Source organism: Suillus bovinus (genome assembly GCF_016758785.1).
Source record: "Suillus bovinus strain UH-Sbo-P2 chromosome Unknown EDB93scaffold_23, whole genome shotgun sequence".
Lineage (NCBI taxonomy): Eukaryota > Fungi > Basidiomycota > Agaricomycetes > Boletales > Suillaceae > Suillus > Suillus bovinus.
In genome coordinates, this window is record NW_024542079.1 from 306,898 (window position 1) to 332,903 (window position 26,006).

Below are 26,006 nucleotides of genomic sequence, written 5' to 3' on the forward strand. Positions count from 1 at the left end.
CACATGGAGAAATGCGTGTTCATTGGGTATCCTCAGGGCTACAAGGGCTGGAAGTTCTACAATACCACCACTAAGAAGACAGTAATATCAGAACGAGCTGATTTCGATGAAAGATATTTCCCCCTCTCGAAGCGCCCTACTGAGCCTTCGATACCAGTCCCTACTGCACCTACACTTGCACCAACTCGCCCTACTGTCCCACCTATTCCACAGACACGAAGGACATTCCCAATACCTGACGATTCAGATGCTGATGATGAATCCAGCTCTGATGAGTATCAGGATCATGGGGGGAGCAATGGTCCTCCAGATGCGCCTCCTGCTGCCCCTGTAGTCCCTAATATTGATCCAGATCCTCCTCAAGTCCGAGCCTCGTCTCCAACTCCATCCCCACCACCATCTCCACCTCCTAGACCGCCCTCGCCCATTGGCATTGGAGCCAGACTGCCCAGGCGCAATAGAACCAAGCCTAGAGAGTGGTGGAAGCTATCTCCAGCCCAACTACACTCTGATGTGGATGATGACATTGAGGACGCGGATCTTGGCCATGAGATTGTTCTCTCTGCAGCTTCACCAGCTGAACCCCTGTCCTACTCCGAAGCTCTGAAGCGCCCTGATGCGGAGCAGTGGAAACAAGCTGCCATGGAGGAACTGAACGCCCACAGCATCAATGGCACTTGGCAGCTCGTCCCCAGACCTGCTGGAAAGAAGGTCATAGGCTGCAAGTGGGTGTTCAAGGTGAAGCGCAATGCAGACGGATCTGTGGAGCGCTACAAAGGCAGATTGGTGGCCAAAGGCTACAATCAAAGACCTGGCTTCGACTACCTCGAAATATTTGCGCCCACAGTCAGAATGTCCAGCATAAGAGTCGTCCTAGCCATGGCCGCCATTCACGACCTCCACCTGCGCTCTATAGACATATCTCATGCCTACCTCAATGGGGAGATGGACTGCGACGTCTACATGGAGCAGCCTGAGGGATTTGTTGAAGGAGATGCCAAAGAGATGGTTTGCTTGTTGAAGAAGAGCATATATGGCACCAAGCAAGGAGGCAACAGATGGAACCAGAAAATGCGCTCTGTGCTCGAGTCTTTGGGCTACACTCAGTCCTACTCAGACGCGTCCATCTGTTGGAAGAACTGAGAGTTTCAAAAGTCAATGCACTGATATTATTTGTAATAAGTAAAGTAGCTGTACTGAAGTTAAAAGTCAAGCACGAAGCATGTATACTTGTGAACTCTGCCACATGGGCGAGTCATGTAAAACAAATATAAACAATTCCTAGTATGATGTGGTCCTCAAAGTGTCCCTCGAATCCTTGAAGTCCTTGAAGTTATCTAGCTAATATAAGTAAGTCCTGAAGTGTCCCCTCAAAGTCCTCGAAGTCTTAGAAGTCTTCGACTATTTCTGTGTGAGTCACCACACAACTAACACTCCCCCAACACTCCCCCCCTGACTAACACATCTCTATCTCTAACAAACTCCCCCTCATCTGTGTAAGTCCCATCATCTGCCTGCAAAATAAGTTCCACTTGGGTCGACTGCAAATACTTTGTCAAGATGCGTCTGGCTGATCGAGCTGTGGGCACAAATATAGCGAAATTATCTCTTTGTGAACAACGTCTGCTGAGCAATACCAACTAAGATCCATTTGCTTCATCCTCCCGTGGTGTTCTGGGTGTTTGGCAACAGATATGGCGCTCTGGTTGTCTATTCTAAGTATGGATGGTGCAGTGGTGGAGAATCCCATCTCCTGCAGCAAGTTTCGCATCCATCGGATCTCCTTGCCTGCTGACACTGCAGAGATGTACTCTGCTTCGGTAGTAGATAGCGCAACAATGCTTTGTAGCTTAGAAGACCACGAGACGACTCCAGAGCCAATCTTCACCAAGTATCCACCAGTGGAGCGCCCTGTGTCCTTGCATCCACCATGATCAGCATCGGAATAGGTTGAGAACAGTTCGGTGCTTGATGGATCAGGCGCATAAGTGATCTTGTAGTCGGCAGTACCTCTGAGATAGCGAAGCAGGTGCTTGACAGCTTGCCAGTGAGCTAATCCTGGATTCGAGTTGAATCTGGCAAGATAACCAACAGCGTGGGCAATGTCTGGTCGAGTTGTTGTTGCCAGGTACATCAGGGCGCCTACTGCAGCTAGGTATGGGACAGTCTTCATGAGCTGGACCTCTTCAGGCGTCTGGGGGCTCTGGGAGCGACTGAGTCGAAGGTTGGGCTGCATGGGAGTGGATATGGGCTTGCAATCAGCCATGCCAAAACGCTCGAGGATGTCTAGACAGTACTGCTGTTGAGATATGGTGATGGAGTGTTTAGACCAGTCTCTGTCTATCTTGATGCCCAGAAGCTGAGTGGTGGGACCGAGATCGCGAAGCTTGAAGTGCTGGGAGAGCTCCTTGATGGTGCGGTCGATGGCAGCAGCAGATTTCGAGGCAAAGGTCATGTCATCTACGAAGACTGGCAGAATGATCCTTACATTGTCCTTTAGATAGATGTAGATGGACGCGTCTGAGTAGGACTGAGTGTAGCCCAAAGACTCGAGCACAGAGCGCATTTTCTGGTTCCATCTGTTGCCTCCTTGCTTGGTGCCATATATGCTCTTCTTCAACAAGCAAACCATCTCTTTGGCATCTCCTTCAACAAATCCCTCAGGCTGCTCCATGTAGACGTCGCAGTCCATCTCCCCATTGAGGTAGGCATGAGATATGTCTATAGAGCGCAGGTGGAGGTCGTGAATGGCGGCCATGGCTAGGACGACTCTTATGCTGGACATTCTGACTGTGGGCGCAAATATTTCGAGGTAGTCGAAGCCAGGTCGTTGATTGTAGCCTTTGGCCACCAATCTGCCTTTGTAGCGCTCCACAGATCCGTCTGCATTGCGCTTCACCTTGAACACCCACTTGCAGCCTATGACCTTCTTTCCAGCAGGTCTGGGGACGAGCTGCCAAGTGCCATTGATGCTGTGGGCGTTCAGCTCCTCCATGGCAGCTTGTTTCCACTGCTCCGCATCAGGGCGCTTCAGAGCTTCGGAGTAGGACAGGGGTTCAGCTGGTGAAGCTGCAGAGAGAACAATCTCATGGCCAAGATCCGCGTCCTCGATGTCATCATCCGACATCAGAGTGTAGTTGGGCTGGAGATAGCTTCCACCACTCTCTAGGCTTGGTTCTATTGCGCCTGGGCAGTCTGGCTCCAATGCCAATGGGCGAGGGCGGTCTAGGAGGTGGAGATGGTGGTGGGGATGGAGTTGGAGACGAGGCTCGGACTTGAGGAGGATCTGGATCAATATTAGGGACTACAGGGGCAGCAGGAGGCGCATCTGGAGGACCATTGCTCCCCCCATGATCCTGATACTCATCAGAGCTGGATTCATCATCAGCATCTGAATCGTCAGGTATTGGGAATGTCCTTCGTGTCTGTGGAATAGGTGGGACAGTAGGGCGAGTTGGTGCAAGTGTAGGTGCAGTAGGGACTGGTATGGAAGGCTCAGTAGGGCGCTTCGAGAGGGGGAAATATCTTTCATCGAAATCAGCTCGTTCTGATATTACTGTCTTCTTAGTAGTGGTATTGTAGAACTTCCAGCCCTTGTAGCCCTGAGGATACCCAATGAACACGCATTTCTCCATGTGAGATCCAAGTCCTTCTCTCTTGTCCTTCTGCACGTGCACATAGGCAGTGCAACCCCAGACTCGAAGATGGGAGACATCTGGCTTCCTTCCATGCCACAGTTCGTAGGGAGTGGCGCTTTTCACTGCGCTTGTGGGGCATCTGTTCCACACGTGCACTAGGGCACCTAGAGCCTCGCCCCAGAATGCTTTAGGTAGGCCAGTTTCATCCAGCATGGTGGTGATGCGCTCAGAGAGCAGCCTGTTGGCTCGCTCTGCAACACCATTCTGCTGAGGTCGTGCTCGGAACTGTGTGCTGGCGCTCTATGCCGCAGGAGTTGGTGAACTGCAAGAAAGCATTGCTCATGTACTCCCCTCCCTTGTCGTCCCTCAGGATCTTGATTTTTCGCTCTGACTGGTTCTCAGCATAAGCCTTGAATGTCTTGAAGGCCTCAAAGACATCAGACTTTGCTTTGATGGGCAGGACGAATCTGAATCTGGAGTAGTCGTCTATGAAGGACACCCAATAGCGAAATCCTGAGAAGCTGGGGTGAGGGACTTGGTGCACGTCGGTGTGGACGAGCTCGAGAGGCCTGGAAGCGCGCCATTCAGAAGGAGGGAAGGGGTTTGCGTGCATCTTGCCAGCTAGGCATGGTTCGCAGATAGGATCTGGTGCAGATTTCGACTCTATGGTCATCCCAGTGACGAGCTTCTCCCTTATAAGCGTCTTAATACCTTCTAGGTGATGGTGAGCGAGCCTCCTGTGCCATAGGTCGAAGTCTAGGGGCAGAGTCGCAGCTGCAGACGCATATTCAGTTATTGCAACAGTAGAACCATCCAGGAATGCAGCATTCGAGTTGCTGATGCTGGCTACAAAGAGTGGGGTACCAGTGGGGCGTTCGAAGGACATCTTAGATGCATTAATGAGCACAGCGAACCCCATGTTGCGAGTTAGATATAGGACAGATAGTAGATTATTTCGCAAATCTGGTACATGAAGGACTCTAGTGAATTCTACAGCTTCGACACGCCTCCCATTAATGACTGGACTGAATACCACTGTGCCCTCGCCAGCTGAATAGACTATGTTGTTGTCTGCGAGCTTGATGGGGACGCGTTTGGGCGCATAATTGCGCAGCCAGTGACGATGGGGGGTCATGTGAGAGGTAGCACCTGTGTCTGCATTCCAGTCAGCATGTGCATCGAGTTGCAAGGGGCAAAGTGGATGAGATGGGTCAAAAGTGCGAAGACTTGCATTACCAGCAAATTCCGTGACCTGTTGGGCGCTCTGGGAGGTGTTCTGGGCAGTGGTCGAGTTGGAGGCGGGTGCAGCGGTGTTGGGAGAGGGTGTAGACGCTGCAGGACGATGATTGGGACGCCTCAGAAGCCTTGTTAGCGCTCCTTCCACCTTTTCGACCATCGTTTTTGGTCTTGCGACGATCCTTATCACCTTTAAGACTCCTGCACTTGTGGGTGCAGTGACCAGGCTTCTCGCAGTACCAGCAGGTGACAGAGGTGCCGCATCTACAGTCTCCAGACGCAGTAAACAGCGCTGCATCGGTCCCAGAACCTTCAGGACGTCTCCTTCTTTGGGTTTCCTCAGCCAGGAATGCTGCCTTCAGTTCCTCCTTGTCCAAGGACTTGAGTAGCATCAAAGACGACGCAAAATTGGAGTACTCCTCGCCCAGGGAACGAACCATGGTCATGCAGACCAGCTCTTGATCGAGTTCCTTGATGGTGTAAGGCTTGGATGGGTCTGAGGGTCGAAGCTCCTGGACTTTGGACATGCCATCTTCGATCCTGGCAATGAGGGTGCTCAAGGACTCGTCAGGCTGCTTCCTAATAGAGAAGAAGTCGTCCCAGGCATTGAAGCGCGCGCCAGGACGCTTCTGGAGGTGCGTGGAAGCCAGGGTGGTCCAAATCTTGACAGGGTCGTCCTGGACAGCGTCGATATGGGTCCTTTGCTCTACAGAGCACGCCAGATACAGCTCCCCAGCTGCCTTGTCTGCCTTGGTGTCCCACTTTGCTGCAGCTTCTGTCTCTGTAGGTCGAGTCTCGATGCCATTGACAAGCAACCAGAGACCCTTGACTCGAAGATAGGCCTTCATCTCACCCTTCCAGGTAGCATAGTTGGTAGAAGTGAGTTTGGTGACAGTGTGAATAGATTTGGAGTCTTCTGAGGACATGGCGAAGGAGACGGCGCAGTTTTGCAGCAGTGGGACGAATTAAGGGCAGGGGCTTGGTAGAATTTGAAGGAAAGGCTGTCTTTGCTGATTTTCAACAAAGAGAGCAAGGAATAATGGGTGGGGAGAGTACCAGTGGCTGGATGCGAGAGGAGGGAAAATGCGCACTAAGTTGGCCCAAAGACAGTGAACTCCAGCGACAGATTTGACTGCTAAAGCGCAGGGCTCATAACCTGTTAGAATAACTGAGAGTTCAAAGTCAATGCACGAAGCATGTAAGACTTGTGAACTCTGCACTATGGGCGAGTCTATGTAAACAAATATAAACAATTCCTAGTATGGTATGTGTCCCCGAAGTGTCTTAGAGGTCTGTCCTCAAAGTGTCCTCGAAGTCCTCGAAGTCCTCTACTAATATAGTAATGTCCTTGAAGTGTCCTCAAAGTCCTCGAAGTTATCTACTAATATAGTAATGTCCTTGAAGTGTCCTTCAAGTCTTCGAAGTCTTAGAAGTCTTCGACCTATCTGGTGTGAAGTCACCACACAACTAACAGTACTTTACTTATTTACACAATAATATCAAGTGCATTGACTTTGAACTCTCAGTTCTTCTAACAGTGATTTCCTTAGCGTTCTCGTGCACCCTCTCAACCTGCTGCTTTAATCGGCTTTGTAGCATCGAACAAAACCTTTCACTACCAAATCGTCGAAATTGCGCATTACTAACCCTGAAGTTATGCAACACATTGTTCATGTCATTCGAACAACAAATACACCATCCTCGTTAAGATCAGTCCCATACAACTTTGGAGAAGCAAAAGCTGGAACCCTCAAGGCAGACGAATGGCGCACATTGACGACTGTGTACTTGCCTATAGCACTATTTAGTTTATGGGGTGAAGGATCCCAACATTGTACTTCAGAAGCTGCAGCTAATCATCATGTTATCCTCGATCACACCATGTCTCTTGTCTCTGCGGTTCATATTGCATGCCTGCAATTTATGACGGTTGCTTGAGCACAAGCATATCACGCATACATTGTGACATGGATGCGAGACTTATGGATTCTACATCTACATGGTGTTGCATGTCTGGGACTATTTGCAGCTCTTCGGGCCTGTGTGGTCATGGTAATGCTTCCCATACGAGCACCTCATTGGGCAGTTGCAGTGTTTGCCAATCAACCACATATTTGGTAACATTTTTTCTTTGCTTATCGTGATGGAATTTTAACACTGGTTCTAATAAAGGTCAGCAAGAATCAACTCTCCTTGCCTCATACATCAAGGCTGTGAAGTTGAAGTACTGGCTGAACCAGCCTTTCTGCCCTCCCATATTCAGGGATGTGAAATTATTATTTGACAGATTTGTTTCTCCCATGGTCAACGCTACTGAAGATTGCCCAATACCTTCTCCAACAAACAAAGATATTCCAGTAGACCTCCAATCCCTCATTAAAGTGCAGCAAGCCATTTTGCATGCTCGCATAGTCTACAAGGGATCAGTCTATGCCTGTGAATCCACTCATGTGGGCAACAGCTTGATCCTCTACTATCCTGACAGTGTGATGCACACACAGATACCAGGAACTATCAAGTATATTTTCAGGACCAAGCATGGAGTGGGCTTCGCTGTGCGGCATCACCTCCCATTACATTCTTACCCAGACCCTTTTCGCCATTATCCTGACTTCCCAGCTCAACTACACTCATTGGCGCTCACTGATCATCTTGAAGTGGTCATGCCTGAGTGGGTAGTATCACATTTCGCACAGTGGAGGTTCTCCCCACAGCATATTGTTGCCTTGTCTTTGTGTCGTGTACGTATTCCTCTCTCCAACATGTGTTGCAATAGTTTCACAATTAATAGGATTGAGATCTTGATAGAGAAGAATGGCAATAGGTCCATGTACTGAGCAAAGATTCTTCCTACATACGATAGACTAAGCGGGAGTAAGCCCCCTGTAAATAGGGCAATGTCGGCAATAAATTTATCTTCCTTGTCGCGGATTGTGTACAATCCTCTATGCTTGTGAGGCGAGCGGGCTGAACTCATTTAATTAATCTCAGCAAATATTTCGAATGGAAGTTGGTGGGCATTTGCATTTGTATTGGGCGGGAGGTAGGCGTGCATTTATAAACTAATTAATTGTTACTGATGTTTTGCGGCACTTTGACGCAGGTCCACCAAGGTTCGTAAACTATAAGGGCATGCAGTTCCGCCAGGAACTGGTAGTTTTCTGGTACAACAGCTGCACTCAGGCAGGATGGGCAAACCAAGCAAGTGTTAGTTGTGTGGTGACTTCACACTAGATAGGTCGAAGACTTCTAAGACTTCGAAGACTTGAAGGACACTTCAAGGACATTACTATATTAGTAGATAACTTCGAGGACTTCGAGGACACTTCAAGGACATTACTATATTAGTAGATAACTTCGAGGACTTCGAGGACTTCGAGGACACTTTGAGGACAGACCTCTAAGACACTTCGAGGACACATACCATACTAGGAATTGTTTATATTTGTTTACATAGACTCGCCCATAGTGCAGAGTTCACAAGTCTTACATGCTTCGTGCATTGACTTTGAACTCTCAGGTACAGTACTTTACTTATTTACACAATAATATCAAGTGCATTGACTTTGAACTCTCAGTTCTTCTAACAGCAAGTAGTATATGGTATTCAAGTAAACAAAGACCTATGAATTGGTTCGCAAATTGCAAGACAAGAGGTAATAGACATTGATGTGACTTATGTTCTCCCCCCAGCTCCTCCTCCCATGCCCTAGATATGCTCCAAGCCCAACAAAAGCTCCATCTTGTTTGACTCCTGCCATAGCCAGGTCACCGCTTCACGTCTATCCTCTAACATCAACCCTAGTAAGCATTTATTGCAACGTGACATTTGGATGGGAGGGTGAGCAGGGTGTGGCGCGTGCGGATGAGTTTGCATGTATTGCATGTCGTCTAGGACAATTTCTTGTGCATAGTCCCATAGTGCCTAGATATGTCAAAATTTATTAACAAAGACAATGTCAGTAGACTTACTATCGCAGTTTGCATTGCTGCAAACATTTCAGCCTGCTCCATGCCCTCGGCCTGCTCTACCCCAGCCTGCTCTGCTACCTCAGCCAGCTCTTCTACCCCAGCCAGCTCCTCCATGACGTCCCCAGCCTGTCCTTCCACCTCCCCATGAAAAAGCTGATATTGTAGAATTAGTGTATTCATTTAGACAGTAGTATGACTTACAAGATTGTCTTCATTAATGTCAACTCCCTCCCTGGAGACAATGCATTAGTCGCCGCGTCTGATCAGGGCTACTACAGACAACTTATGTTTGCATGCGCTTCATCCATTGTTGATCAAAGCAGTGTACTTGAAGATTAGAGCGTTTGACGATTAACAATTTTGAGCCTCAACAAACAAGTCCCTCAAGTCACATGTCACGTGGTGAGTGCTTACCTAATTTTATCAGCATCCGAGAATTGAATTCACTCCTACAGGCTGAGTGATTTTGTTTGTCTTACTGCCACTTTCCATTGTGTTCTAGCACCCACAACATGTTAAGGTGTGTTTTATCCTTCGTCCCTTTTTTCATGTGATCTGAGTATCATTTTGTTTTCTCTGTAGCCTGGGCCATTTTGTTTGCTATTCACCCTCCCATCCCCACTCTCTCTATTCCAGCACTCTTGGCTCCCTCCATCATTCTTTGTCCCAGGAAGAGGACAAGAGCAAGTGCCATGGGAGAGAACACTGAGGAAGCCATATGCTCTTCCTCCAATATGCTTTGTGTGGCGCATTTTGGGGTGTGATGGTTTTGAATGTGAGTAGTTGTTCTGATTTTTGTTTGACTTTGTTTCTTGACTTCATTCATTCTTACTCCAACCTCCCTTGCAGCACTCATTCCTGCCCAATGCTTCAAATAATTTTGCTCAATGATACTACACTAACCCTCTTCACGCAGTCCACACTACCCAGGACAATTCTTGGCCGTCTTTTCCACTGCAACCCCTCCAATACCTATGACAACATCACCGCCCAATCCCCTGACTGGGCTCAAAAACTTTTGACACGGCGTAGACGTCACCCAACATTTTTTCAGGTCCCACATGCAAAGGGAAAATGTGTATGTTCTCATTTTGCTCTAACATTCAACTAAACTGACATTACATAGCAAAATGCTTTACCACTAGGTTGCGAGTATAGAACCGGGATACAAACAGGAGAAGACTGGAGAGACAGAGAAAGTAAAGTGTGTAGTTATGTAGCGTTGTCTCTGGATGAGAAGAATGTGGTTAACGAGAGTTACTTGGACTTCGACCTGTGTATTTGTACATATCAGGGCGATGAATACTTAATGAATGCTCGGTGAGCGCCCAATGATTGCCTACAACAATTCCCCATTGCTTAAACTTTGCATTTTCCAACACATCATTTCAATGTAGAGCAAATTCAAATTTCCTAGAGTGGCAAAACCCACATTATTATATAATATTTTGCAGAACATTTTTCTACACTTCGAGATTTTGGATTTATCATTGGAAAATAGGATTGTAAAAGCTTACATTTGAGCCAACATTTTTGTAAGGAGAAAACTTTGAGTATTTTATACATTCAGATGGACTTCAAATTGGTATCAAAATGTGTTATTTTGCTTTGTCATTTTGCTATATGTGAAAGTTTGCCATTGTTCCAGTGATAAAATTCCAGGTACAAATGGCTAATTTATCATTGTCATTTCAATTAAAATCTTGCATGAAGTAAAACTCTGAAACCGCCGGTGTGTCAGCAAGAAAAATGGACCATTTAGAGTCTGTTCGGCCACCAATATTTGCGCAAGTTAGAATTTGGTTCTGGCTTTGCTAATCGTTGGAGCTTGAACAAGATGTCACGCTCGATGACACTTACCGTATGCCTTGTCCTACTATCTGTTAGTTGTGTGGTGACTTCACACTAGATAGGTCGAAGACTTCTAAGACTTCGAAGACTTGAAGGACACTTCAAGGACATTACTATATTAGTAGATAACTTCGAGGACTTCGAGGACTTCGAGGACACTTTGAGGACAGACCTCTAAGACACTTCGGGGATACATACCATACTAGGAATTGTTTATATTTGTTTACATAGACTCGCCCATAGTGCAGAGTTCACAAGCCTTACATGCTTTCGTGCATTGACTTTGAACTCTCAGATATAGTACTTTACTTATTTACACAATAATATCATGTGCATTGACTTTGAACTCTCAGTTATTCTAACAGGTAGCTGGTTGACAACTGAGGAGCTTTGTTGTTAGCTTGAGTCTCTTCTTATAGTCCTTGAGCATCTCCGCTGCGGACTTCAGTTCCTTCTCTGGGATCCACGTTCGTTCGGAGGGTGGGTAGCCAACCCAGGAGACCAGGTATCGGTGTTTCGTGTTAGAAAAACTGAGAGTTCAAAGTCAATGCACTTGATATTATTGTGTAAATAAGTAAAGTACTATACCTGAGAGTTCAAAGTCAATGCACAAAGCATGTAAGACTTGTGAACTCTTCACTATGGGCGAGTCTATGTAAACAAATATAAACAATTCCTAGTATGGTATGTGTCCTCGAAGTGTCTTAGAGGTCTGTCCTTAAAGTGTCCTCGAAGTCCTCGAAGTTATCTACTAATATAGTAATGTCCTTGAAGTGTCCTTCAAGTCTTCGAAGTCTTAGAAGTCTTCGACCTATCTAGTGTGAAGTCACCACACAACTAACATTTCGTTCTGGTACCCCTGTGTTGGAGGATCGCTTCTATTTCTTAATGTTCTTCCCCGTCGATCAGGTCTGGTGGCGGTTCAGTATAGTTCAGGCCATGCATGTCCATCTCCTGATAGGAGGATAATTCTGATGCATGGAATGTGGGATGAACACGCCAGGTGGCAGGGAGTTCGAGGGTGAATGTGATAGGGGAAAGGACCTGTTTAACGGTAAAGGGTCCGTATCGTTTTGGTGCGAGTTTCTTTGAAGGGAAGTGGGTGATCAAATGTGCAGCAGATAGCCACACCTTGTCCCCAACCTTCCAAGGTTGGTACTTTCGTCCAAATGTGCGTTCTGCCATGCATTGCTGTGCAAGGCTGTGGCATGCAAGGGCTTCTTCACGGATCTTCGCGAGTTTCTTGACTCGATCTTCTGCTGCTGGCAGAGCTGAGTCGGGGAAGGCATATGGTATGCCTTTGGGTTCGTAACCCATCATGAGGTGGAACGGGGATGCGTTTTGAGCAGAGTGTCCGTCTGGAATTGTGGATGAATTCGGCCATGGGAAGGTGTTTGGCCCAATTGTTAGGAGTTGTCCTACAATAGATCCGAAGGTACATTTCCAGCTCCTGATTCATTCGTTCTGTCTGCCCATCCGTCTGGGGATGATAGGCAGTGGAGAGGGCTACCTGGTAATCCAGGAGCCATCTGAGTTCTTTTGCTAGCTTCGAGGCAAATTGTGGGCCTCGATCAGAGATGATCTTGTTGTATAATCCGAATTGCATAAACACCTTTTTGTAAAATAATTCAGCAATGCCTTCTGCAGTGATGGTTTTCTTGCAAGGCGAGAAAATTACCCCCTTCATAAGCCCATGGTCGACCACGACCATAATGGAGTCATAGCCGGCGCTCTCCGGAAGATCAGTGATAAGATCAACTGAAACTTGGGAGAAGGGTCGAGTACAGGTGGAGGGAATGGGCATAAGGGGAGGTGTGGTGGGGTGAGTGTCGGATTTCATCTGCTGGCACATAGTGCAGCCATCAACGTATTGTCAGATGAAGGTGCCCATGCCGGGCCACCAATAGCTTTTCTTGACGTTCCATTCGGTGTTGGAACGTCCGGGATGCCCGGCAGTCGGGTGATCATGGTGGAGCTCCAGAATGCGCTTCCGTCAGCATCTGTGAGGAACGGAAGTATAGGAGATTCTTGTGGTCGGTGAAGACAATCACTGGATGGGGATTGCCTTCAAGGAAGTGTCTCCATGCCTTCAGGGCATGGATAACCGCAAGAAGCTCTCGGTCGTAAATCTGGTAATTCCGTTCCGCAGTATTGAGAGACTGCGAGAGATATCCACATGGATGGTAAGACCCATTGTTGTCGGTTTGCAGGAGGACTGCTCCTGTCGCAAATAGCGATGCGTCTGTGGCCAATGCAAATTGGCGAGAGGGGTTGGGGTTCCAGAGTACAGGTTCGGTGGTAAAACACTGTTTCAGCTTCTGGAACGAAGCTTTGCAGTCGGTGGACCAAGAAAACATGGTGTCTTTCTTTGTGAGGTCGAGGAGGGGGCGAGCGAGGTCGGAATAATGGGAGATGAAATGACGGTAGAAATTGCAGAATCCTAGGAAGGATCTGACTTCTTTCACCATCGATGGAGTCTGCCATTCGCTAATCCCCTTGAGTTTTGCTGGGTCCATGGCAACCTGTCCGGGTCGGATGATCATCCCAAGGTACTCTACCTCTTGGGAGTCAAAGGTGCACTTCTCGGGTTTGAGGAAGAGTTTCTCCTGACGGAGTTTCTCTAAAACCCTATGGGTGTGCATCTGGTGTTCTGCAAGGTCAGAAGAGAATATTAGGATGTTGTCCATATAGACGATGAGCCATCCTTCATCTATCTCCTTGCTAAATGTCTGGTTCATGTAGGCCTGGAATGTCGCTGGCGAGTTGCAGAGCCCAAAGAACATTACTTTTGGCTCGAAGAGCCCAAAAGATGTCGAGAAGGCTGCCTTCCATCTGTCGTCAGGGTGGATTAAAATGTTGTTGTATCCTGAACGGACGTCCACTTTGGTGAAGTATTTCGCGTCTTTGAGTTTGGCGATGAGAGGCGGAATGAGGGGAAGCGGATATGCGTTCTTGATAGTCCATTCGTTAATGTACCGGTAGTCCTGGCAGGGGCGAAGGGAGCCGTCCTTCTTTCCTACAAAGAAGAAGCCTGAGGCTTGAGGCGACTTTGATGGTTGGATAAAATCTTTCTGGATATGTTCATCCAGAAACACTTTAACCGCTTCTGTTTCTTTTGGAGACAGCGGGTAAGCACGGGAAGATTTTGGAATAAAACCTTCCTTTGTTTCGATCCGGTGGTCTACACCTGGTCTCGATGGAGGGAGCTTGTTAAGCCCATCCTTCACAAATATATCTGCGAAGTCGCGAAGGTATTCGGGGACGAGCTCCTCGAATGGTTTCTTCTTCGTTTCCTGAGCTTTGTCTTTGGCGAATTCCTGCGCCTTGTTACTGGTCTTCATGTACTCCTCCTTTGCTGTAGCAAGGATCCAAATGTTGCGAAGGGGAGTCTTCTTTGTCTTCGTGGTCTCCGTCTTAGAGGTTCCATCCCTTGTTAGGGGAGTGTCGAAGGTAAGGTTCTCGATCAGTCTGACCGAAGAACCATCAGCTGAGTATTCTATAAGAATCTCATCGTCAGTCAAGGGGTAAGTCGCAACTTCCTTGACTTCGGGTAGGGGGCCGATCTTCCCTACCCAGACGTCTTCCATGATGTCAATTTCTTGAGGCATTTCAAAATGCTCTTCTTCGGCGGGTACTTCCTTGGCAGGTTTTGCCTTCTTCGTCTTCTTTTTTCTTCTTCTTGCGTCGAATTTCCTCGAGTACATGTTCTGTACCCAGGGGAAGTGACTTGAGAGGCTTGAAAGGGGCCTCTTCCTCGTCTTCGACAATCGGTCAAAGGCCTTTGAATCAGTAGGGGGTTACCCCGTTCTTTCTTTGGATTTTGTTGAGTCGTTCCTCAACGTATCTGGATCTGGGTGTGGGGAGCATCGTGATTTTGTTGCGTCCCCAATCGATATCCAGTTTCATGGCGGATAGCCAGGGTTTCCCTAGCAGAATTTCGTCTTGTTCGGAAAGTCTGGTGACATTAAACTTTCCCCACATGGTTCGTCCGTCGAGTCGGGCGAAGAGCATGCAGTATCGGGTGACCTTCCCAGCAGTGGATTGGCTTCCATCTACCATAGTGATGCGGAAGGGTTTCTTCAGGAGGTGGGTTCTAATATTGTGCTTCTTTATGAAGGTGTCACAAATAAATGTTCCCCCAGCCCCTGAGTTGATGATGGCTGTTGTTGCAACGGTTTTCGTACTCGTGGAAGAGAAAAGTGTCACCGGGACATGGAATGTTAGTTGTGTGGTGACTTCACACTAGATAGGTCGAAGACTTCTAAGACTTCGAAGACTTGAAGGACACTTCAAGGACATTACTATATTAGTAGATAACTTCGAGGACTTCGAGGACTTCGAGGACACTTTGAGGACAGACCTCTAAGACACTTCGGGGACACATACCATACTAGGAATTGTTTATATTTGTTTACATAGACTCACCCATAGTGCAGAGTTCACAAGCCTTACATGCTTCGTGCATTGACTTTGAACTCTCAGATATAGTACTTTACTTATTTACACAATAATATCATGTGCATTGACTTTGAACTCTCAGTTCTTCTAACATGGAATTCATTTTCTTTTCCTACAGTATGAGTACACAGGATATCTAAGGAGGGGACGCACGTTGCTTTTGCGGTCCTCCGCTCTAAAAATCCTTTGATTCTTGGAGCCGGTTGGTCTCCAAGTCGTCTCCGGAGCTTTCGTCATCATGCTGGTCTTTACCAGTCGTTACCGGAGTCTTTCCTTTGGTATCTTTCTTCTCTCCACGTCATATCTTCGGGTGGAATCTGGGGTCATTGGCCCTGTGGCCATGCTCTTTGCATGAGAAGCAAAGGCCCTTCTTGTAGCATTCGTCTTTCTCTGCCTGAGAGAGGGTGCTGTCTACGTCCATAGCGTTAGGGTCTCTGGACGATGAGACATTGGGCTTGGGGTAGTGCTTGGAACCGCAAGGGGCATATCAGGAGTGTTGGTTTCGGGAGTTGGCAGAGACGGCCTTGCTCCTGCGGTAGTTAGCATCGAGCTGAACTGCAGAAGTGTACCACTTTTCGATAGTGTCAGGAAGTGTCTCCTTCCTGTAGATTGCTTCACGAAGGCTTGGGTTCAGGCCTTTCTCAAAGAAGTGTGAGAGTGTCACGCCTTCCTTGATATTGGCAATGGTAGCCAACATTTTGAACTTCGAGATGTAGTCCGTAACATTGTTTCCCATTCTGAGTTCGGTGATTTCGGTGAGGGCATTCACCTGCTTATCAACGGGTTGAAATGCAAGGTTGAATCCTTTCTCAAATTCGGTGAAGGTTCCAAATTTCGGAGGGTTGGTGCTGAAAGCTTCGCGATAGAAGTTATCAGCCCATGCTTTAGCGCTATTCTTTGTCATTAATGACAGGGCGACCGAGACCATGATCTGCTCGCTGTTATAGATGGTAGGATTGATGAGAAAGTACGTCTTCAAGCTGTAGAGCCATCGTTGCGCGTCGTCGGTGTCACCATCGTATTCCATTGGTGCTCCTGCTTTGAGTTCAAGAGTGCGGACTACGACAGCGGTGGAGGAGGATGATGGGTTAGACATTCTTGTCTTCGGATTGGCGCTAGTGTTTCGGGGAGGTACTTCATCTGGAAAGTCCTCTTCAGAAGTCAGAGTGTTTCCTAGATCTTCTTCGTCGTTCAGTCCCTCGTCTGAGTGGTACTGTTCTGTCGGTGAGGTGGGAGAGCTAAACTGTCCATCTACCTCTTCTTCTTCAGGATCTTCCTGATTCGGGTCGCGCTCCCAAGAGAACTTGCGTGTCCAGGGAGTGGTCGTCTTGTATCTGTTTCTGTCCTCGATAGGTGTCGAGGGCTAGAAGGTAACTTGAATCTTTTGTTACGACTTGGATGGTATCTGTTGGCGACGCTCAAACAGAGCATGTGTCGTCAATGGTCGAGGACGTCCTTGGGCTAGCCCAAGGTTAGGGGTCTTACTTGGCGAGGCTTCGGCAAGTAAGATTTGATGCCTATGTCCAAATCGGGTAGCTTACGTCAAGCAGATGCTAGACGATGAGCTGTATCTGCCAAGACTTACGATACCTGAAGGTTAATCGTAAGGATCGTCGTTAATTAGAAGGACAGAAGTCCGACTAGTTAACAGGGGCTTTGCTTGTCGACGAAGTCGATGAGCAAAGATCGAGACTATAGGCTTATCCGCGATGAGCAGATAAGAAGATAGAATATAGACTGCTGGCTAGGCAGAAAGGATCACTCTGGTGAGAGTAGGAGGTCAAGAACCAAGTAGATTCAAGTTAAGGAATATGGTACATGGTAGCGAGTTTATATAGAGGATAGGAAGTGTATTAGTGGATGATAACTTGTACTACCAAGTGAAGTAATCCGTAAAGGGCATAACCATAAAAGGAAGGCACATTTGGAGTGAGACACGGGTGAACTAGAATGTGCTTGATAAGAAAGTGAGTCAAAGGTTAAAACAAGAAGTGAAACACGCAGGGGCACGATCGTGCAACTGCGGATCTAAGTATAAGTAACATGTGCGACTGCGCACTGAGTCAGAGATCGAAAAAGGGAAAAGGGCAAAGGGGATGTGTCGTGCATCATATCATAGGTTACTGTCCAGACGGTAAGGGCAAGGGGACTGTCCACAGGATCAGTCAGGTGGTGGAACGGAGCATGGGTATGCTTCGTCAGCGAAAGGATCCGGCCAGATGTACTGGCTCTGCTGAAGCGACAGGTAGAGAGCGAAAGGGAATGCGAGGATGACAAGGATGACAAGGGTAAGGTCGGGGTAAGGGTATGATGTGAGGGCTGATACGAGGAGGATTAGGAGAAAAATGGTAGGGGCCCAAGCGTCTAGATGTTCTTGTAACATATCATACCTCTGCTCTGTTGGGGACTGCATGGGTCACTGAACTTCTCACTGGACACCCTGAGCGCATCAGATGCGAGCTCGGGGTCCACAAGCACATTTTCTATGTGCTCATCAATCTCCTTCAGCAAGCAGGATGCAGGGATTCCAGGCATGTACTGCTAGAAGAGCAGCTTGCTATATTTCTCTATGTGTCTGTCACGGGTCTCTCGATTCGCCATCTTGGTGAACGCTTTCAGCAGTCCAACGAAACAATATCAAAGTACATATATTGTTGCTGTCCCGGTATCAAGCTTATGTTCTTTCAGGTATTTTAAACGGGTTCTTTTCGCATTCTCCTCGCCACCGATATATACGACATACGTCCGCCTGCCCAATGTAGATAGCCCTCCTCCCCCTGAAATCATGAAAAACCCGAAGTTCTTCCCGTTCTTTGTTGACGCTATCGGAGCCATTGACGGTACACACATCGCATGCCATCCTTTTGGTGAAGATCAGCATGCCGCTCGGGATCGCAAGGGGAACTTCTCTCAAAACTGCCTCGCAGCATGTTCATTCGACCTTTCGTTTACCTACATGTTGAGTGGTTGGGAGGGGTCAGCTGCAGATGCTCGTGTCTATCACAATGCTCGTACTACCGATTTCAATATTCCTGAGGGAAAGTATTATCTTGCGGACGCTGGATTTGGCTCGTGCAATGAGCTTCTGGTCCCGTTTCGGGGCCTGCGTTATCATCTTGCAGAGTGGGGTTGTGCTAATACTTTGTATGATGTGTTCTGCTAGTACCATTCATACTTATGTTCACATCATTACATAGGCCTCGTAATTGCAAAGAACTTTTCAATTTGCATCATGCAATGCTTCGAAATGCTGTTGAGCGCATTTTTGGTGTCATCAAGTGCCAATTTTGTATCCTTCTCCTCCCGCCAGAGTACAAAATGGACATTCAAGCACACATTCCTCCTGCCTTGTGTCTCGTGCACAATGTTATTCGAGTTCACAATCCAAACAACATGATGGACTATCGTAATGTGTTAGATGTGCACATTCTCACTGACACTGGAAACCTTGCTAACGGTCCTCCTACTGAGCATGCATGCACTTGTGCAAGCCTCCGTCATGACCGGATTGCTAGTGAGATGTGGGAGGCCTACAACAGGGAAAGGATTCAGAGGGGGGAGCAGGCAATCATAGAACCACTAGTACTGTAGTCGCGTTAATACCATAGCTGTTCGGACCCTCATCGATGACTATGATCCAAAGTATCTCCGTCAAATGATGACATTGTTGTCAGATCAAGACCGGACCCTTATCGATGACTATGATCCATAGAAATAGTGATATTGCTTTGCTACTACAAGTACAATACAAGAGAACACGACATGACAAGAATACATGTAACACTACTTTGAATGCTGCTCTAAAAACAACTGCCGAAGACTATCTACCTCAATAGCGAGATAAATATCAATGATAGCGATGTCGGCCTGAAATTTATTCAAAATATTGAGTAGTTGTACGTCCTCTAGACCCTCACTCTGCAACTTTTTCACCGCCTTCTGCCTGTGCAAAGGGATGGGATCTACTGATCGCGCCAAGGTGTTGGAGGTGTTGGCCTCAAGAGCATTGGCCGCGCGCTCAAACATTGTGTTAAGGCCACCAATACTAGTCCCCATCTGCTGGATGGCCACAGGCATCGTCAGGCGTGCAGACTTCGCCGAGTCTCCTGATTTCGTTGAATGTGGGGGGCAGGTAACGACATCAAGCGTACTTTCGTCATTATCAATCAGCTTCCGTTTACTGGAAGCTGTTGATGATGGTGCACTAACACGGACCGACTCAAGGGAGGGTTGCTGTGCAGCATTGAATGGAGGGAGGCTCTCTGGGGTGAGGGGGGTTGCGGGCTGGCCGCATGAAATAGAGCTGGGAACTTGATCCCATCGAGCGCATCTCCAAGGTCCATCATATGGACCTCATCAAAGGAAAGGGGGGTGACTGTGCTGCTCGAAGAAGGCGAAGGAATGATGGGAGGTGGTGTCGCGATGGTGGCAAAGAACGAGTTGTTGTTACCTGGCTTGACAGGTATGAGACCTTTCAGCGCCTCATAGTGCTTCCAACCCTTGTCCCGGAGGCCTTTGGCCTTTGGATTTTTCTATTGATTCATGGTAATTAGCATTGTCGTAGTAGTTTGATGCGAATTGAAATCACTTTACCTTCACAAAGTCGGTCCACATGTTTTCGGACTCTGGAGTGATCGAAGCTCCGTGTTCCATGCTGTAAGATAGTCCGGAAGCGTTGGCCACTTTGTCGATGACGTTGAATGTACCACGGAGCTGAAACTCAATCATTAGTGAGGGTACCAAGGCTGATATAGTAGTAGTACATACCCACCCCCATTTTGATTGACATGCTGCCGCTGTTTTGCTTGCACCCGAGCAGGGGTGTTTTCCATTTCAGCAGCAGCAGCGGCCCAAAACGTGTGATCAAAGTTCATACCATCACCACCTTGTGAGCGGTTGGTGGTGACATACTGGATGAGGACAGTTTCATCTGCTTCCATCCACACACACCGATCTCTCGCTTCCATTAGCTCTGCACCACCACGGGCACTTTTTCTGCCCTGAGACATCCTGTAAGAGTTGCGATGATGGATAGATTGTAGATGGGTAACGGGCATGCCTACTACTTGGTATTGATTGATGGTCACACTGTGACCAGCATCGTCCTATGATTATGGAAGCAAAATATAGATTCTAAACCTGCGTAAACTGGCGCAAATATTGGTGGCCGAACAGACTCTTAGGGGTTCTTGGCTTATATAAGCCTCATATTGCTGACGGGCGTTGCCCACCACGAACGACAACCTAAATCGGGTAACATCTCAGTTGAGCAATTTTTGGGATGACAGACAGAAATTTGCTTCGCGCATGAGTGACAGGCGTCGTCGCTCGTTTCTGTTTCTTGTACTAAATTCTTTATCATGAAGGAGATAGTCCCTTCTGAGGCACCAAAAGTTATGTATGTCCAATTCCCAGTCTTCTTAAATTGATTGACGCAGGACCCCATCAGAAAACAGCTACAGTTCGGTTTGCTTAATGCCCAAGATACAGTCAAGATCTCCGAGTTCCAGGTCACTCATCGCGACTTGTATACGCCCGCCGATCGACTTCCCGTCAAAGATGGCGTTTTAGATCGTCGGCTGGTGAGTTTCCCACACCTTCACATGCACAGTGTGACTGATCACATTTCAGGGAACGACAGAGAAGAACGCATTTTGTGAGACCTGCGGCCTCAACTCTGTTGATTGCGTTGGCCACCATGCATATATAAAACTGGTGGTACCAGTGTTTCACATCGGTTACTTCAAGCACACCATAACCATCCTCCAGGCCACATGCAAAGTAAGCTGGCAGACTTTTGATACATTTCCTGCTTGATGACACGATAAAAGACCTGCGCTCGCGTGCTATTAGAGGAACCCGACCGGCGGTCATACCTCAAACGCTTCCGCAGACCAGGTCTTGAAAATATCCACCGACAGGCGTTATGCAAACAGGTCAATACAATGGCACGCAAGGTTGTCTATTGTCCGTACTGCTCAGCAACAAATGGTGCTGTCAAAAAGGCAGGAGTACTGAAGATCATCCACGATAAATTCCGCGCGAAGAAAACAGCGGACGAGATGGAAAAGTGGAAGCGTACATTTGCTCCAGCGGTAGAGGCGCAGAAGGAACTTGGGATGTACTTAAACAAGGCAATCCATGAAGATTTAAATCCACTGAAAACCCTCGATCTCTTCAAGAGAATATCCGATGAGGTCGCGTTTATGTCTACCCTCAAATGTTTACGAGACTAACGTCTACTTCCAGGATTGCGAGTTGCTTGGTCTACGGCCTGAGTTCGGTCGTCCAGAAGAGTATATCTGGCAGTACATCTCTGTTCCACCAGTTTGCATCAGACCATCCGTCGCCCAAGATGGAGCTTCCAACGAAGATGACCTTACTGTCAAACTCACAGAAATCGTTTTCACCAATGCTCTCATAAAGCAGGGTCTGTCTAAAGGAGCGCCCACTGCACAATTCATGGTATGTGAGGACTATTCGCGGTACTTGCTGTTGCTCAACTCACGCTCAGGAACACTGGGAATTCCTCCAACTTTCTGTCGCCATGTATATTAACTCCGAACTCCCTGGGGTACCCTCACAGGCTGGTCAAAAGCCGATGAGGGGCTTTGTACAGCGCCTGAAGGGTAAACAGGGTCGATTCCGTGGTAATTTGTCTGGAAAACGTGTCGACTTCTCCGGTCGTACCGTGATCTCCCCTGACCCAAACTTGCGTATCGATGAAGTCGCAGTACCAGAGCGTGTCGCGAAAGTATTGACATACCCGGAACGTGTGACTTCTCACAACATTGACGGTCTCAAACAAGCCGTTCGCAATGGGTGTGATGTACACCCTGGCGCTAACTACGTAACAGCGGGCAGCAGTGGCTTCAAGAAATTCTTGAAGTTTGGTAATCGTAATGCGGTGGCTGACAGTCTGAGAATCGGGGATGTTGTCGAGAGGCACATCATTAATGGTGACATCGCCCTGTTCAATAGGCAACCCAGTCTTCACAAGGTTTTTCTCTCGTAGTAGCTTCAAACCTTCACTGACTTCGTCCCGTTTAGCTCTCAATCATGTGTCACAGAGTCAAGGTTCGTCCTTGGCGCTCCTTCCGTCTAAATGAGTGTGTTTGTGGCCCCTACAATGCCGATTTTGATGGCGATGAAATGAATCTTCGTCAGTTTTTTTTACCATACTGGATGATGTTGGAATACTCATGATCTCTCGAATAGATATTCCTCAGACGGAGGAAGCAAGGACGGAAGCGCTCGAGCTCATGAGCGTGAAACATAATCTAGTCACCCCTCGAAACGGAGAGCCTGTGATCGCCGCCATTCAAGATTTCATCACGGCTTCCTACTTGATGACTCGTAAAGATACATTTTTCGACCGTCGCCAGTTCACACAAATATGTTGCTACTTTGCCGATGCCGACCTACAGATTGACATACCCCCGCCGACGATATGGAAGCCTATACGACTATGGACAGGCAAACAGATCTTCAATGTTCTCATGCGTCCTAACAAGCAATCCAACGTCTTTGTGAACGTTGAATGCAAGTGCAATAAACCGGAAAAGCTAAAACCTGAACATTATCCATCCATCAAAGACCCAGCCCCAGACCTGTCTCCGAACGATGCTTGGCTTGTCATCGTTAATAGCGAAATTATGTGTGGTGTCATGGATAAAGCCATCGTCGGCAGCGGGAAGAAGAAGTCGATATTCGGAATAATCATGAGGGACTACGGCCCGCATGAAGCTGCTGCAGCCATGAATCGTGTAGCAAAACTGTGCGCTCGTTGGTTGGGTGCGTCTTGTCGTCAATCAGACACGTGTCACGTTTTAATTTTCTTTCAGCCAACTTTGGTTTCTCTCTCGGAATCAACGACGTCATTCCAGGGCCTATCCTTGCGTCAAAGAAAAACCAGATGGTTGAGGCTGCGTACGCTGAATGTACAAACCTTATTACGCAGGCAAAGAAGGGGAAACTGGAGAATAAACCAGGATGCAACCAAGAGCAAACGCTTGAAGCTATGATATCTGGAATTCTTTCAAGAGTTCGGGACAAGGTCGGAGACATCTGTATGCAGGAACTGAGTCGACATAACGCACCCCTGATCATGGCAACTTGTGGTTCTAAAGGTTTGTCCCTCGGATTCGGATTTGTCAATGTTGCTTAGTGTTGCTAGGTTCTGTGATCAATGTTTCTCAGATGGTCGCCTGTGTCGGCCAGCAAATCATTGCAGGTCACCGAGTTCCAGATGGTTTTCAAGATCGTTCTCTGCCGCATTTCCTTAAGAAGTCGAAAGAACCTCCATCCAAAGGTTTCGTTAGAAACAGCTTTTTTAGCGGTTTGCTACCCACCGAATTCTTGTTTCACGCTATCTCCGGTCGTGAGGGTTTGGTCGACACTGCAGTGAAGACCGCCGAGACCGGTTACATGCAACGACGTCTGATGAAGGCACTGGAGGATCTGACCACCCAATATGATCTATCGGTGCGCAACTCCACTGGCGGCGTTGTGCAGTTCAGATATGGTGACGATGGTTTGGATCCTGCATGTCTTGAAGGTGATGCGCAGCCAGTCGAGTTCGAGCGGGCATGGACGCATGCTTTGGTGTGTACCGAAAATGCTGTCTATCTGGTTCCGATATCTCACCTTCTTGCAGGCAATAGGAAACCGTCGTAGTCGCGGTTTACTCCCCTTCGAGATTGTGGAGCTCATCGATCTAGAGCTCAGGAAACCAAAGTTCACCAGCGAGTGCACACAAGCATATCTTGATTCTATACGAGACTTCGTTGTTCAGCATATTGCTCATCATCTCGCTATGATGCGCAAAAGCCAGGGAATGTTTGAGGCTCTGGAGCGCTCAGATGAATGGGATTGTGATACCGACTTGTCTATGGGAGCTTCAGGTTTGCACAGAAAACGTGTTCGCGCTCTGGATTCTGATACATTCCTTAGCTGCTTCCAAGGCTATTGTAGATAACAAGGCCAAAGTTACCGAGTCTCAGCTCCAGCATTTTCTTGCCTTGTGCTGGAAAAAGTACGTCAAAGCAAGGATTGAGCCCGGTAAGTGGAAGCTATGCGAGTTGCCTTCAGGGAAACTGAGTGTATTCTAGGTTCCACTGTGGGTGCAGTTGGTGCTCAGTCCATTGGAGAACCAGGAACACAAATGACCCTCAAGACTTTCCATTTTGCTGGCGTTGCTTCGATGAACGTCACACTTGGTGTTCCACGTATCAAAGAAATCATTAACGCGTCCAAGACTATTAGCACGCCCATTATTAGCTGCAAGCTTGTTACTCCCAACAGCGAGCCTTCTGCGCGTATTGTTAAGGGCCGTCTTGAGAAAACTCATTTGGGCGACGTAAGAAATTTTCGGCTCGTGAACTTAGGATGTCATTCTGAATTACGCGCAGATTGCTGCTGTTTTTGAAGAAGCATGGGCGCCAGAGTACACTTATATCGGTGTGATTATAGATATGGATACCATCCAGAAGCTCCAGGTCAGTCCTCTAACATATCATTCAATGTGTTCTCACTTGTCACATCAGCTTGAACTCACTTTGGACGATATAAAGTGGGCAATCGTAGCCACGAGAAAGCTCAAGATTAAACAAGAAGTAAGATCCGTGTCATGTATATGTTGTCACAAAACTTACTGCGGACAGTCCATTACCGTCATTCCTCGTAGAAACCGCTTGCGCATCTACATTGATGGGTCGGACAAATACTACAGGTTGCGAGAATTGAAGCGAGTTTTGTCGGATGTAGTAGTCAAGGTTAATCTCTTGGTTTTGCCCCTGATCAGTCTTTGAATCATTTCCACAGGGAGTACCGACTATTCAGCGTGCCGTCATCAACATCAAAGAGAAGGACGATGTCAAAGGAAAAAAAGGAGACAAGGAACTACTTGTAGAAGGTTACGGACTACAGAAGGTCATGACCACAGAGGGTAGGCTTTTCAGTTCTTCAAGCCAGCCGTGTTTTCCTGATCTAGATACAGGGATCATTGGCGAGGCCACGACTTCCAATCATGTAATTGAATCAGCAAAAGTCTTGGGAATTGAAGCAGCAAGACGGACCATCATCGACGAAATCCAGTATACCATGCAAAGCCACGGAATGAGCATTGACCCTCGTCATGTCATGTTGCTTGGCGATGTCATGAGCTACAAGGTATGAGTGCGGTGCAATACCGAATTTTCTAGCTAACTGTTTACTCAGGGAGAGGTTCTTGGTATCACTCGCTTTGGTGTCGCGAAAATGAAGGACAGCGTTCTTATGCTTGCGTCATTCGAAAAGACCACGGACCATTTGTTTGATGCAGCAGCCTTTGGGAAGAACGACAGTATCGCTGGTGTATCAGAAAGCATTATAATGGGTAACGCTGCTGCAAATTGCGGAACTTCTATGTAAGTGTGATCATAGTCTACGACCCATTCATACTCTAACGGTATCTTTCCTAGGCCTGCTTTATATTCACCGTCGCCTCACATAAGCAAACCACGAAGATTATTGTTTGAAGATGCGTTGTAAAAGTTATTTCTCCACCGGGCTAAGTATCTTATTTATCTATCGACGTTTGTACAAGAAGAATTGTGTGCGCAAACTAAGCCGTGGCTTGTTATTTAAATGCCAGGTAGTGTCAAAATCCTTGTGAGGCTGCTCGGCTGAGCAAGGCAAAAGATGAAAAAAGGATCGACCACATTTATTTCTTCCTGCCTAGCGGCAAATGATCACACCAAAATTTGAATGTTCAGGATAGAGCTACGAATTTATTCCCTCATAGACTAACATCTTCCTCGCGCCTCGGCTGGCTTAGATAAGCAATTTTGTGGACACACGCGGGGCTATGGG

General features: G+C 47.5%; 3 protein-coding genes across 3 annotated transcripts; 2 read left to right on the top strand and 1 right to left on the bottom strand.

Annotated features, from left to right (window-relative positions):
- Window positions 1–7,258: 7,258 nt before the first annotated feature.
- EDB93DRAFT_1064598 (uncharacterized protein) lies at window positions 7,259–7,618 on the top strand (the record flags this gene model as incomplete). The annotated part of the gene is made up of 1 exon (XM_041444881.1): window positions 7,259–7,618. A coding segment is annotated over one exon (360 nt), but the record flags the coding sequence as incomplete, so codon positions are not given.
- A 965-nt stretch (window positions 7,619–8,583) lies between these two features.
- On the bottom strand, window positions 8,584–9,564 carry EDB93DRAFT_1103535 (uncharacterized protein; the record flags this gene model as incomplete). Its single annotated transcript, XM_041447317.1, has 4 exons — window positions 8,584–8,799; window positions 8,847–8,999; window positions 9,048–9,078; window positions 9,455–9,564. 4 exons carry the CDS (start codon window positions 9,562–9,564, stop codon window positions 8,584–8,586), a joined length of 510 nt encoding a protein of 169 aa, XP_041308333.1.
- A 10,817-nt stretch (window positions 9,565–20,381) lies between these two features.
- EDB93DRAFT_1205163 (uncharacterized protein) lies at window positions 20,382–25,950 on the top strand. Its single transcript, XM_041450979.1, has 20 exons — window positions 20,382–20,553; window positions 20,605–20,737; window positions 20,787–20,936; window positions 20,987–21,352; window positions 21,405–21,620; window positions 21,670–22,155; window positions 22,206–22,317; window positions 22,374–22,949; window positions 23,000–23,284; window positions 23,332–23,759; window positions 23,812–24,058; window positions 24,108–24,215; window positions 24,266–24,513; window positions 24,566–24,652; window positions 24,701–24,769; window positions 24,818–24,928; window positions 24,978–25,101; window positions 25,153–25,325; window positions 25,374–25,561; window positions 25,616–25,950. Exons 1-20 carry the CDS (start codon window positions 20,516–20,518, stop codon window positions 25,683–25,685), a joined length of 4,215 nt encoding a protein of 1,404 aa, XP_041308334.1. The 5' UTR covers window positions 20,382–20,515; the 3' UTR covers window positions 25,686–25,950.
- The last annotated feature ends 56 nt before the right edge of the window (window positions 25,951–26,006 follow it).